This window comes from Gigantopelta aegis, chromosome 11, assembly GCF_016097555.1.
Source record: "Gigantopelta aegis isolate Gae_Host chromosome 11, Gae_host_genome, whole genome shotgun sequence".
NCBI classification, from domain to species: domain Eukaryota; kingdom Metazoa; phylum Mollusca; class Gastropoda; order Neomphalida; family Peltospiridae; genus Gigantopelta; species Gigantopelta aegis.
The window spans coordinates 5,496,388-5,509,004 of record NC_054709.1 but is presented as its reverse complement, the minus strand read 5'-3'; the positions used below and the strand labels follow the sequence as shown (position 1 = coordinate 5,509,004).

The window sequence follows — 12,617 nt, the reverse complement described above, 5'->3', positions numbered from 1 at the left end:
AGTGTATATAAAAGATCCCTTGCTGCAATTGGAAAAATGTAGCAGATTTCTTCTGATAACTCAGTGTCACGATTACCAAAGTGCTCGGCTGATGTACAGCTGGTCTAGGATCATTCCCCATCAGAGGGCCCATTAGGCTATTTCTTGTTCTAGTCAGTGCCCCACGACTGGTATATCAAAGGCCGTGGTATGTGCTATCCTGTATGTGCGAAAGTGCAATTAAAAGATCCCTTGCTGCTAGTAGAAAAATATAGTAGGTTTTCTCTGCAGACTATCTGTCAAAATTACCAAATGTTTTGGCATCCATAGTCGATAATTAATAAATCAATGTTCTCTAGTGGTGGCATTAAACAAAACAAACTTTAACTCTTCTTTTTTTTTTTAATGGTTGGCTTTAGAACACATATTTCCGATTGGACAAGTAAACATGGATGCAGTTAGTTCAATTCGAATCTTTTACTTTCAGCTATATATTTATGTACTGCCTTTAAAATGAAAGAGTTTTCTTCAATTGGTAGGTTTATTGAGCCGGATAATAGTAGATCAATGTCTAAGATATCACGGTAATTCCTTAAGGATGCAAATAAATCATATCTTTGTCTGATGAACAGAGGCAGACAACAAAATAATTTAAATTACATTGAAACCCCTCTAAACCGGACACCCTTGGTACCAAGACAAATGTCCCATTTTAAGAGGGATCCAGTTTAGAGAGGTTAAGACGTCCGGTTTTGATGTAATTCTGGTTTACAAAGGGTCCAGTCTTTAGAGGTTCACTGTAACTTCAGTTGTCTCCACATGCACAGCTTGGGTTATCAGAAAGATGGCTTAAAAATAAATGATAGTTTAGGTTGCTAGCAGAGTTACGAAGCTGACAATGGATGCAGTCGCTGGTTGCAGCTCGTAAGTTGGTTTGTTTTCCTTCGTGAATGTTAAGTTGCAATCTTTTCAGGAGTCTGGAAGCTCATTCTAGAACCAATACAGGATAAACGGAAAAATGCAGACCTGGTGAAAATGTTTCCATCATTCATTACTGGAGAAGAAATGTTTGGCCTCACAGAACCGAACATCCTCAAAGTTATAGAATCAGTAAGTAAATTGTTTGTGTTTGTGTGTGTGTGTGTGTGTGCGTGCGTGCGTGCGTGCGTGCGTGAGTGTGTGTTTATGGCAGGATCTAAAGTCTGAACCAAATTGTTAACGATAAATTACTCTCCTACCTTTAATTACTGTTAGATTGTCCCCACACTTTGTCCAAACACAGATCATGAAAACCCCATTACAGTTACACAGATTCCACATGCTAGCTTATAACCATGTCACCTAAGTTGACTTCGCTAAGATCTCCCAGGACGAAACCCATTACAATTACACAGATTCCACATGCTAGCTTATAACCATGTCACCTAAGTTGACTTCGCTAAGATCTCCCAGGACGAAACCCATTACAATTACACAGATTCCACATGCTAGCTTATAACCATGTCACCTAAGTTGACTTCGCTAAGATCTCCCAGGACGAAACCCATTACAATTACACAGATTCCACATGCTAGCTTATAACCATGTCACCTAAGTTGACTTCGCTAAGATCTCCCAGGACGAAACCCATTACAATTACACAGATTCCACATGCTAGCTTATAACCATGTTACCTAAGTTGACTTCGCTAAGATCTCCCAGGACGAAACCCATTACAATTACACAGATTCCACATGCTAGCTTATAACCATGTCACCTAAGTTGACTTCGCTAAGATCTCCCAGGACGAAACCCATTACAATTACACAGATTCCACATGCTAGCTTATAACCATGTTACCTAAGTTGACTTCGCTAAGATCTCCCAGGACAAAACTCTGCATGTTTTTTCTGGCTACCATTTCGTCAAGAGGGGTGCATCGATATGACGTAATCTAACAATGTCATGATGTTACAGTAATACGCAATTGTTATGACCTCTTAATTATGTCACATACATCAGAGAACTCAGAAATAAACATAAAAACACATTACAAGGTCAAGTTAATTTAACAAATATTGTGTGTAGGAATGATTCATTTGTAATTATTTTTCAAAAATAAATATAAAAATACCTTACAATGTTGAGTTATTTAGCAAATGTTGTGTAGGAATGATTCATTTGTAATGATTTATCAAAAATAAATGTAAAAAGACATTACAATGTCGAGTTATTTAGCAAATGTTGTGTGTAGGAATGATTCATTTATAGTAATTTATCACAAATAAATGTGAAAAGCAGTTACATTTTCAACTTAACACATCAAAGATTAAAAAAACAACAACACCCAGAAATATGGCATGTGTAATTTTGAAAATGCACCTTTAATTTGTTTTCTCTCTTAAAACAGCTGCCAGGCACAGACCTATTGAACAACTACTTCTTCAAGTTTGGCCGATCTCCCCTGATAGAAATGCCTCTGGCAATCAACCCGACCGGATCGGCCCGTACAGAGCCCAAGATGAGAACACATTACAAGAGGTAGGACACTGAAGTCATTTGCTTTATGGACGTACCCAGTGGGAAAATGCTCGTTTGGTGCACGATCGGTCTAGGATCGATCCCCATCGGTGGGCCTATTGGGTCATTTCTCTCTCTAGCCAGTGCATTGTATGTTTTATACTCTATGTGGGATGGTGCATATAAAAGATCCCTTGCTGCTAATCAAAAAGAGTAGCCCATGAAGTGGTGACAGCAGGTTTCCTCTCTCAATATCTGTGTAATCCTTAACCATATGTCCGACGCCATATAACCGTAAATAAAATGTGTTGAGTGCGTCATTAAATAAAACATTTCCTTCCTTCCTTCATTTGGTTTATCTTTCTCTCTCTAGCCAGTGCACCATGACTGGTGCATCAAAGGCTGTGGTATGTGTTATCCTGTCTATGGGATGGTGCATATAAAACATCCCTTGCTGCTAATCGAAAAGAGTAGCTCATGAAGTGGCGACAGCGGGTTTCCTACCTCAGTATCTGTGTGGTCCTTAACCATACATGTATATCCAACGCCATATAACCGTAAATGAAATGTGTTAAGTGCGTCGTTAAATAAAACATTTCCTTCGTTCATTTGGTTCATGGTAAACCTGTTATTTCTCCTTGTCGAGTGAAGTTTGCAATCATATCTCACAAACAAGCTCGACGAGTGTGATATGATTGCAAAATTCACGAGATGAGATATAAATCATCTTTGACCCAAAAAAACATTAAATGTTCTATTTATTATACAACTTTTGGTAATTTACTTTTGTTTTTAAAATGCCAGCAGAAAAATAGTTCTGGCTTTCTTACAGTGAAGATAACACTTTCTACAATGACGATAACACATTTTAGAGTGAAATAGTGAAATTTTCACTCTAAAATGTGTTATGGTCACTTATTGACTGATAACACTTTTATTTCACTGATATTTTAAGATATTTCACTAAATGTTATATAATAAATAAAAGATACCTTGATACATGTATATGTAGTATATTCATTTGCATTTTTTCACTCGTAACTTGTCAACTTACATAAAGACTGCATTGCTTGAAATCTCTAAAAAATCACTTCCACAGTTTTCTGTTCTGTTCATAGATGCAATTATTTTAACCTCTTAAATTTCACAGTGCACAAAAACACAGTTTGTCTGATATGTTGATGCAAAATCCTGCTATGAAAATCACTCCCCTGCAATTTCCTGTTTATAAACGCACACATTTGAACCTCTTAAAGTAGCAGTAGGGTCTTCATGAGTACTCGAGTACCCATACAAGGTGGAATACAATGAGCAACTACAATGCAATGGACAATGTAGGCCAATAATTTCGGCAGTAGATAATCAACGATATAAGTTACACAATAATTACATGATCATGTGCTAGTTTCTGTTTTAAAACTGGCCGTCCGTCTGTCACAACACTTCTACAGTACAGTGGCATGATTTGGTATCCATGTTTAGCTCTGGAATTGAGATGCATAATGCAAGTGTTTTACTTTATTCCTTAATCTCATCATCATCTAGTGTAAGTATTGGGTACTCGGGTCCTGGTCTAGTTTGACCTTCAAGTACTTCAGTCCAATATTTTGGGACTCGTGGAGGCCCTAAGTAGCGGTATTCAAACAGTAGAATTTTACATTGCTCTTGTAGCTTTTTAATCTGCTAGAGGTTGTCTTACATCAAATTACTTTCCATTGATGTTAATAAGACTGAAATAAGCAGCATAGAGACCATTGTGACCGTTTACATATAAAGAGGGTGACATCTTGCCAAAAAAAACCTAAAACCCCAACAAAAAACAAAGAATGAGTTGAGGATGTAATAGCCAATGAAATACAGTTGTCGATTGTTTTAGTACATCATAATCTCCAATGAAATGCAGCGGTTGCTGATATGTGTTCATAAGAAGTCCATAAACTACAGCTGTTACTGGATTCTTTTAACATGCCTGGATTAATAAAACTTCAGACACTGGCATGCGTCTCTTTTTATCACTATAGAATGCAGAATAATTCATGTTCTGCTTTAATAGCATATTTAATCCACAAGCATATAAAAGATCCCTCACTACTAATGGAAACAAATGTAGCAGGCTTTCTCTCTAAGACTGTGTCAGAATTACCAAATGTAGCAGGCTTTCTCTCTAAGACTGTCAGAATTACCAAATGTAGTAGGCTTTCTCTCTAAGACTGTGTCAGAATTACCAAATGTAGCAGGCTTTCTCTCTAAGACTGTCAGAATTACCAAATGTAGTAGGCTTTCTCTCTAAGACTGTGTCAGAATTAACAAATGTAGCAGGCTTTCTCTCTAAGACTGTGTCAGAATTACCAAATGTAGTAGGCTTTCTCTCTAAGACTGTGTCAGAATTAACAAATGTAGCAGGCTTTCTCTCTAAGACTGTGTCAGAATTAACAAATGTAGTAGGCTTTCTCTCTAAGACTGTGTCAGAATTAACAAATGTAGTAGGCTTTCTCTCTAAGACTGTGTCAGAATTAACAAATGTAGCAGGCTTTCTCTCTAAGACTGTGTCAGAATTAACAAATGTAGCAGGCTTTCTCTCTAAGACTGTGTCAGAATTAACAAATGTAGCAGGCTTTCTCTCTAAGACTGTGTCAGAATTAACAAATGTAGCAGGCTTTCTCTCTAAGACTGTGTCAGAATTAACAAATGTAGTAGGCTTTCTCTCTAAGACTGTCAGAATTAACAAATGTAGTAGGCTTTCTCTCTCAGACTGTCAGAATTAACAAATGTAGTAGGCTTTCTCTCTAAGACTGTGTCAGAATTAACATATGTAGTAGGCTTTCTCTCTAAGACTGTCAGAATTACCAAATGTAGTAGGCTTTCTCTCTAAGACTGTGTCAGAATTAACAAATGTAGTAGGTTTTCTCTCTAAGACTGTGTCAGAATTACCAAATGTAGTAGGCTTTCTCTCTAAGACTGTCAGAATTACCAAATGTAGCAGGCTTTCTCTCTAAGACTGTGTCAGAATTACCAAATGTAGTAGGCTTTCTCTCTAAGACTGTCAGAATTACCAAATGTAGCAGGCTTTCTCTCTAAGACTGTGTCAGAATTAACAAATGTAGTAGGCTTTCTCTCTAAGACTGTCAGAATTAACAAATGTAGTAGGCTTTCTCTCTAAGACTGTGTCAGAATTTACAAATGTAGTAGGCTTTCTCTCTAAGACTGTGTCAGAATTAACAAATGTAGTAGGCTTTCTCTCTCAGACTGTCAGAATTAACAAATGTAGCAGGCTTTCTCTCTAAGACTGTGTCAGAATTAACAAATGTAGTAGGCTTTCTCTCTAAGACTGTCAGAATTAACAAATGTAGTAGGCTTTCTCTCTAAGACTGTGTCAGAATTAACAAATGTAGTAGGCTTTCTCTCTCAGACTGTCAGAATTAACAAATGTAGTAGGCTTTCTCTCTCAGACTGTCAGAATTAACAAATGTAGTAGGCTTTCTCTCTAAGACTGTGTCAGAATTAACAAATGTAGTAGGCTTTCTCTCTAAGACTGTGTCAGAATTAACAAATGTAGCAGGTTTTCTCTCTAAGACTGTCAGAATTAACAAATGTAGTAGGTTTTCTCTCTAAGACTGTCAGAATTACCAAATGTAGCAGGCTTTCTCTCTAAGACTGTGTCAGAATTAACAAATGTAGCAGGCTTTCTCTCTAAGACTGTGTCAGAATTAACAAATGTAGTAGGCTTTCTCTCTAAGACTGTCAGAATTAACAAATGTAGTAGGCTTTCTCTCTCAGACTGACAGAATTAACAAATGTAGTAGGCTTTCTCTCTAAGACTGTGTCAGAATTAACAAATGTAGTAGGCTTTCTCTCTAAGACTGTCAGAATTAACAAATGTAGTAGGCTTTCTCTCTAAGACTGTGTCAGAATTAACAAATGTAGTAGGTTTTCTCTCTAAGACTGTGTCAGAATTACCAAATGTAGTAGGCTTTCTCTCTAAGACTGTCAGAATTAACAAATGTAGCAGGCTTTCTCTCTAAGACTGTGTCAGAATTAACAAATGTAGCAGGTTTTCTCTCTAAGACTGTGTCAGAATTAACAAATGTAGCAGGCTTTCTCTCTAAGACTGTCAGAATTACCAAATGTAGTAGGCTTTCTCTCTAAGACTGTCAGAATTACCAAATGTAGTAGGCTTTCTCTCTAAGACTGTCAGAATTACCAAATGTAGTAGGCTTTCTCTCTAAGACTGTCAGAATTACCAAATGTAGCAGGCTTTCTCTCTAAGACTGTGTCAGAATTAACAAATGTAGTAGGCTTTCTCTCTAAGACTGTCAGAATTAACAAATGTAGTAGGCTTTCTCTCTAAGACTGTGTCAGAATTTACAAATGTAGTAGGCTTTCTCTCTAAGACTGTGTCAGAATTAACAAATGTAGTAGGCTTTCTCTCTCAGACTGTCAGAATTAACAAATGTAGTAGGCTTTCTCTCTAAGACTGTGTCAGAATTAACAAATGTAGTAGGCTTTCTCTCTAAGACTGTGTCAGAATTAACAAATGTAGCAGGTTTTCTCTCTAAGACTGTCAGAATTAACAAATGTAGTAGGTTTTCTCTCTAAGACTGTCAGAATTACCAAATGTAGCAGGCTTTCTCTCTAAGACTGTGTCAGAATTACCAAATGTTTGACATCCAATAGTCAGTGATTAATAAATCAGTGTGCTCTAGTTAAGTCAGTAAACTAAACAAACTTTAATTTTGTTTTGCTACATGTCTGGGTCATGTTAAAAGATAGTGTGCACTAATTTGTTGCTTTGATTTGGTGTCGCTTTTGGACTAAAAAGGTTTTACAAAGCAGGGTTTTTAGAATTTTATAATAAACCAAAAAAAAGTCCACTAGCCATGGGATCAGCGATTTTAAAAATATACTAGCCATGATAAAATATTCACTTGCCCTACTTTAAATAAATACAACGTTACTACTAGTAATAATCAAATATGTCACCTGAGGAGGGAGATTGAGCTTAAAAATCCTTAGATCAGGGTGGAAAGAGGGGGCAGGATATTCATATTTATAAAATACATAACTACAGCATATGACATCGTGTTTTTCCTACTAGCCGTTGGGCTAGTTATAGTAATTATTTACTAGCCCAACACTGAATATCACTAGCTATAGGTGTGGGGCTACCATAATCTAGAAGCCCTAAAAAAAGGTACTAATGTTTTCAAAATACGACTAGATAATTTTTATATTTTCGGTCACTGACCAAAATATAGGTCGCATGACAGAAGCCTGACTCGACTCGAGTATTTTAGACTACATTTTCAATAAACATATTCTTTTAATCATTCATTTTAGTACAGTATTTAAAAATTATGTTTTGTGTCACGATAAAGATAAATTCATTTATGAATTAGAGTTTAAAAACGATTTTTTAATATTACAAAATGTAGCTAGCATCTTCCAAAGAAAGCTGTCATATATCTTGTATGACATCATACTGCAAAAGCCTAGCTAGGCTGATGGTACTCCATTTGCATACAAAAACTGGAATAAATAATGATTTTCCGACTATGCCTATTGTATGCAGGATAAACAGAATAACCGGTAACTGCCTTAAGATATCAGTTTTATACTGCGAGGCTCTGCCCACTTTCATCTCTGATTTTAGGATTTATTCAGGCGTTCTGAACATAGGCCCCTTCTCAAAAGAAAGTGGCACTGAACATTCACATTTTCTATTCTAAAAATTCTCAATACATGTATATGTATTTAATTTTATCCCACAATCACTGTATACATTGGCAAGATACGATGACTAGATAAATCTCTATATTTTCTGTCACTGACCAAAAATATAGGTCACGTGACATAAGCCTGACTCGACTCGAGTATTTCAGAGTAGATTTTCAATAAACATACTCTTTAAATCATTTGTTGAAGTATAGTAAATACAAATAACTTAGTTTTACGATAACAATACAAAATTTGTATATTTATTTATGAATTAGAGTTTAGAAACGCATTTTTAATGTGACGGAATGTAGCTAGCTTCTTACAAATAATGACGTCATGTATCTTGTATGACGTCATACGCCAAACGCCTTGCTAGGTTGCCAATACTCGATTTGTGTACACAAAGCTGGAATAAATAGTGCTTTTCCGAATATTTTTTGCAGTCTTGCAGGATAAAAGAAATAACTGGTTACTGTCTTAAGATATAGGCTTTATCCTGCTCAGGACGAATGGTGAATGTAGCTCGGCAGAGCCTCGCTGCGTTCGCCATTCTAACCTTCGCAGGATAAAGCCGATATCTTAAGACAGTAACCAGTTATTCCTTATATGTCTGTTCTAATAAATTAATTTAAGAGTGGTGTACTACACATAATTCAGTGGCGGCTGTGAAAACATATTCCAAGTATGATTTACTTGCACTAATTTTCCCACTCCCATCAGGCATGGGATCCTGGTGAAATATCCTAGATAAATCCCTTGGTTCTGCTACATGCTTACAACACCTTCAGTTGCTCACGGCAACCAGCAATGCCATGGAGTTTTTAATTCTACACCACACTTTGTTTGCCTTGGACTATATTCAGAGTTTTTTTCAATGGCATGTTGTTGTTTTTTTGCCATGGACCTTTTCTTAAAGGGACATTCCAGAGTTTGCTGCATTGTAAGAAAATATTTTAGGAAATAAAACGAAATTTAACCTAGTACAAATATTAGAACGATCAGAAACACATTTAATATACAACCACTAATATTTTATGCAGAAAAATATATTTGATATGTAATTACAATCGTTAAAAAGTCTCTGTTAGTCAATAACATCTTGAAACTTGCAGCAAACTCAGGGATGTCCCCTTAATTACAGGTGTTGTGCTTACACTTGCTTCTTTTTCAAAATTCTTTTTTTATTTTACTACTGCTGTTTGCTGTTGCTTGTAGTTAACCTGCCCCTATAGTGAAAGGTAATATTTCTTCTTTTCTGGAATTGCTCCAGATTTGTGACTATTCGCAGATCGCACACGCTCCAGTCGAGCGGTTCCCGCTCCCTGCCCACCACGGTGACGGGGATCACCGGTGACGTCAACCTACCGTACATCAAGCAGTTCGTCCACTCCAAGTCCCAGCAGTACCGACGACTCAAGACAGAATGGAAGACAAACGTCTTCCTTGCAAGATCCAGAATTCAGGTTGGACATTTAAAAAAAAAAAAATTGACTTTGTGAGATTTCTTACTAAATGGTGTTGTTGTTTTTTTTGTTGTTTTTTATTACATTGCCCCGTTTTCCTTTTTTTTTCTTTGAATTCACTTCGAGTTTGTGAGATTCTTATTAAAGGGACAGACCCTAGTTTCAACCCGTGAAAATTAACACTAAGTTTAGTTAATCTACAAACCTGTACGCCATTTGGATAAAGATACAATTGAGTGAAACATACGTCTGTGACTTTGAAATGGTGAAATACCCTGTAAAAATAGACCAAAACTTGACTCCATAACTTGACTCCATAACTGTTACTTCTCAGACGCACATGTATTTTTTAAAATATGAGAAATGCATTTTGTGATATTAAAACAAAACAGGATGACCAAAAACACTTCAAATGTATGGAAATTGATAATCTAAACAATAAAATCTGAAGTAAAGTATGATTTAAGTTATCGAAAAGGGTTGTAATAGTAAAAAATATGTGTTAGTGGTTAAAAACTAGGTTATGTCCCTTTAATGGTGGTTTTTGTAGTGTTTTTTTTGCTTTTTTATACCGCTGCTCCCTTTTCTTTCTCTCTCTTGAATTCTGTCTCATGTTTTCCCAATCCGACAACTATCTTTCAACTTCTTTTGCTGTCCATTTCCACGTCCCAGTGGCATTCATTAGTTAGTGGCATTCATTAGTTAGTGCTGTGGTCAGACCAGCTTTATTAGCAGTAGAGGAGGACGAGGATGCCAGGTGTATTGTATGTGCGGAAAAGTACGCAGACTGCACCCATGGAGAATAGTGGTTTTTCTTTTTAAATGTGACGAGAAATTAAAATATATAATTTGCAGGAACTGGGTTTGTAATATTTGTCATTATGTGCAAGATGAATAAATAAATAAAATGTTAACATAGTCCATATGGTTTGACGCAAGCAATTGTTCCCGCTCACGTGTACTAGCGCAAAACCTTTTCCACGTGGGTGAAAAACCGCTTGCCTCGTGACACATCAATATCGTTAATATATTTATTTAAAATTACTGTGAATTGTTACAAGTGGAGTACTAGTAGTTATTTCCTACATAATTTCAGGAGAGCAGTTTCTTGCTCATCATCAAGTTTCGAATCATAAGCATTGAAGGACAGTTTCTTTTTCTTTTTTTGTTACAACAGTGATAGCAAATCGTGATACTATCCTGAACAAAATGTTCCCTGTTACAATGGCAGCAAAACAAGCACTGGTTAACATGCTGAGAATGTGTTAGAATTAAAACATTTTACTTGCAGGAACTGGGTTAGTGATATTTGTCATCAATTGTGAGATATATAAATAAAATGTTAACATTCTGAGAATGTTTGGTCTTCAGGGACTTGGTTTGTACGCGGCTCGCGACCTCGAGAAACACACGATGGTGATTGAGTACATCGGAGATCTGATCCGAAACGAGGTTGCCAACAGACGGGAGAAGATGTACGACATACAGGTAAGCAAACACTGATTTGATCGGAAAGACTGAATATTAAATGTTCAAAATTTAGTGTGTTTCCTAGAAATTTGGCATGGTACGGTAGACTAGTAAGACACCACAGGGTTCGTCTTTGAAAATGGCAGGTAAAAGTCTTTGAAGTCTTTGAAAATGGCAGGTAAAAGTCTTTGAAGTCTTTGAAAATGGCAGGTTGAAGTCTTTGAAGTCTTTGAATTTGTTTGGTCTTTAAGGATATGAACCCTGCTCCATATGTGGTCATGTGGAATAGAAAAGGTACACTTGATGTGGTGGAAATTTCGACCCGGGGTGTACTTTTTTTTATCCCACATGAGTCTTTTTCTCTCATCCATTCGGCAAATAAACTATTATTTTACAAGAACAGACACAGATAGCTGAAAAAGTTACTTCTTTGTTATTTTTGCCATTGAATTCCTTCACAGATTTTATGAAAATATTTTCCAAAGTTTACTGTGTATCTTACAGAATCGTGGCGTGTACATGTTCCGGATTGACGAAGATACCATTGTTGATGCCACAATGGCAGGCGGCCCCGCACGCTACATTAACCATTCGTGTTCCCCCAACTGTGTGGCAGAAGTCGTACAGTTTGAGAAGGAGAGCAAAATCATCATCATTACCAGCTGCCGTATCCCTAAAGGAGAAGAGGTCAGTGTTAACAGTTTCTCTCTCTCTCTCTCTCTCTCTCTCTCTCTCTCTCTCTCCAGACCACTCTCCCTCATTTCCTCCCCTTCCTCTCTCTCTCTCTCTCTCCAGACCACTCCCTCATTTCCTCCCCTCCCCTCTCTCTCTCTCTCCAGACCACTCTCATTTCCTCCCCCTCCTCTCTCTCTCTCCAGACCACTCACCCTCATTTCCTATCCCTTCTCGCTCTCTCTCTCTCTCCAGACCACTCCCTCATTTCCTCCCCCTCCCCTCTCTCTCTCTCTCCAGACCACTCTCATTTCCTCCCCCTCTCTCTCCAGACCACTCACCCTCATTTCCTCCCCCTTCTCGCTCTCTCTCTCCAGACCACTCTCACTCATTTCCTCCCCTCCTCTCTCTCTCTCTCTCTCTCTCTCTCCAGACCATTCTCCCTCATTTCCTCCCCCTCCTCTCTCTCCTCTCTCTCTCTCTCTCTCCAGACCACTCACCCTCATTTCCTCCCCTCCTCTCTCTCTCTCTCTCTCTCTCTCTCTCTCTCTCCTCTCTCTCCTCTCTCTCTCTCTCTCCAGACCACTCTCCCTAATTTCCTCCTCCTCTCTCTCTCTCTCTCTCTCTCTCTCTCTCTCTCTCTCTCTCTCCAGACCACTCTCCCTCATTGATAAAATAATTTTATACTAAAAGAGATTAATTTTTTGTATTTCTCTGTCTGTCTTTCTCTTTCTCTCCATCTTTCTCATCTCTCTCTCTCTTTCTCTCTCTGCAGAATTGTAAAAGGTAAAATAGGTCCGGGTTAACAGCTTTCATGTT

General features: G+C 37.5%; 1 protein-coding gene across 6 annotated transcripts in view; it reads left to right on the top strand.

Moving 5' to 3' along the window:
• LOC121385360 (histone-lysine N-methyltransferase 2C-like) overlaps positions 1-12,617 on the top strand; it is a 185,323-nt gene that overhangs the window by 168,390 nt on the left and 4,316 nt on the right. For 5 of the 6 annotated variants that reach the window (XM_041516013.1, XM_041516015.1, XM_041516011.1 and 2 more), the window contains 5 exons: positions 953-1,089; positions 2,369-2,499; positions 9,464-9,656; positions 11,028-11,144; positions 11,631-11,813. In XM_041516013.1, coding sequence (XP_041371947.1) covers positions 953-1,089; positions 2,369-2,499; positions 9,464-9,656; positions 11,028-11,144; positions 11,631-11,813 — 761 coding nt within the window. The remainder of the gene's footprint in view (positions 1-952; positions 1,090-2,368; positions 2,500-9,463; positions 9,657-11,027; positions 11,145-11,630; positions 11,814-12,617) is intronic. The other variant, XM_041516012.1, reaches the window with a different exon arrangement.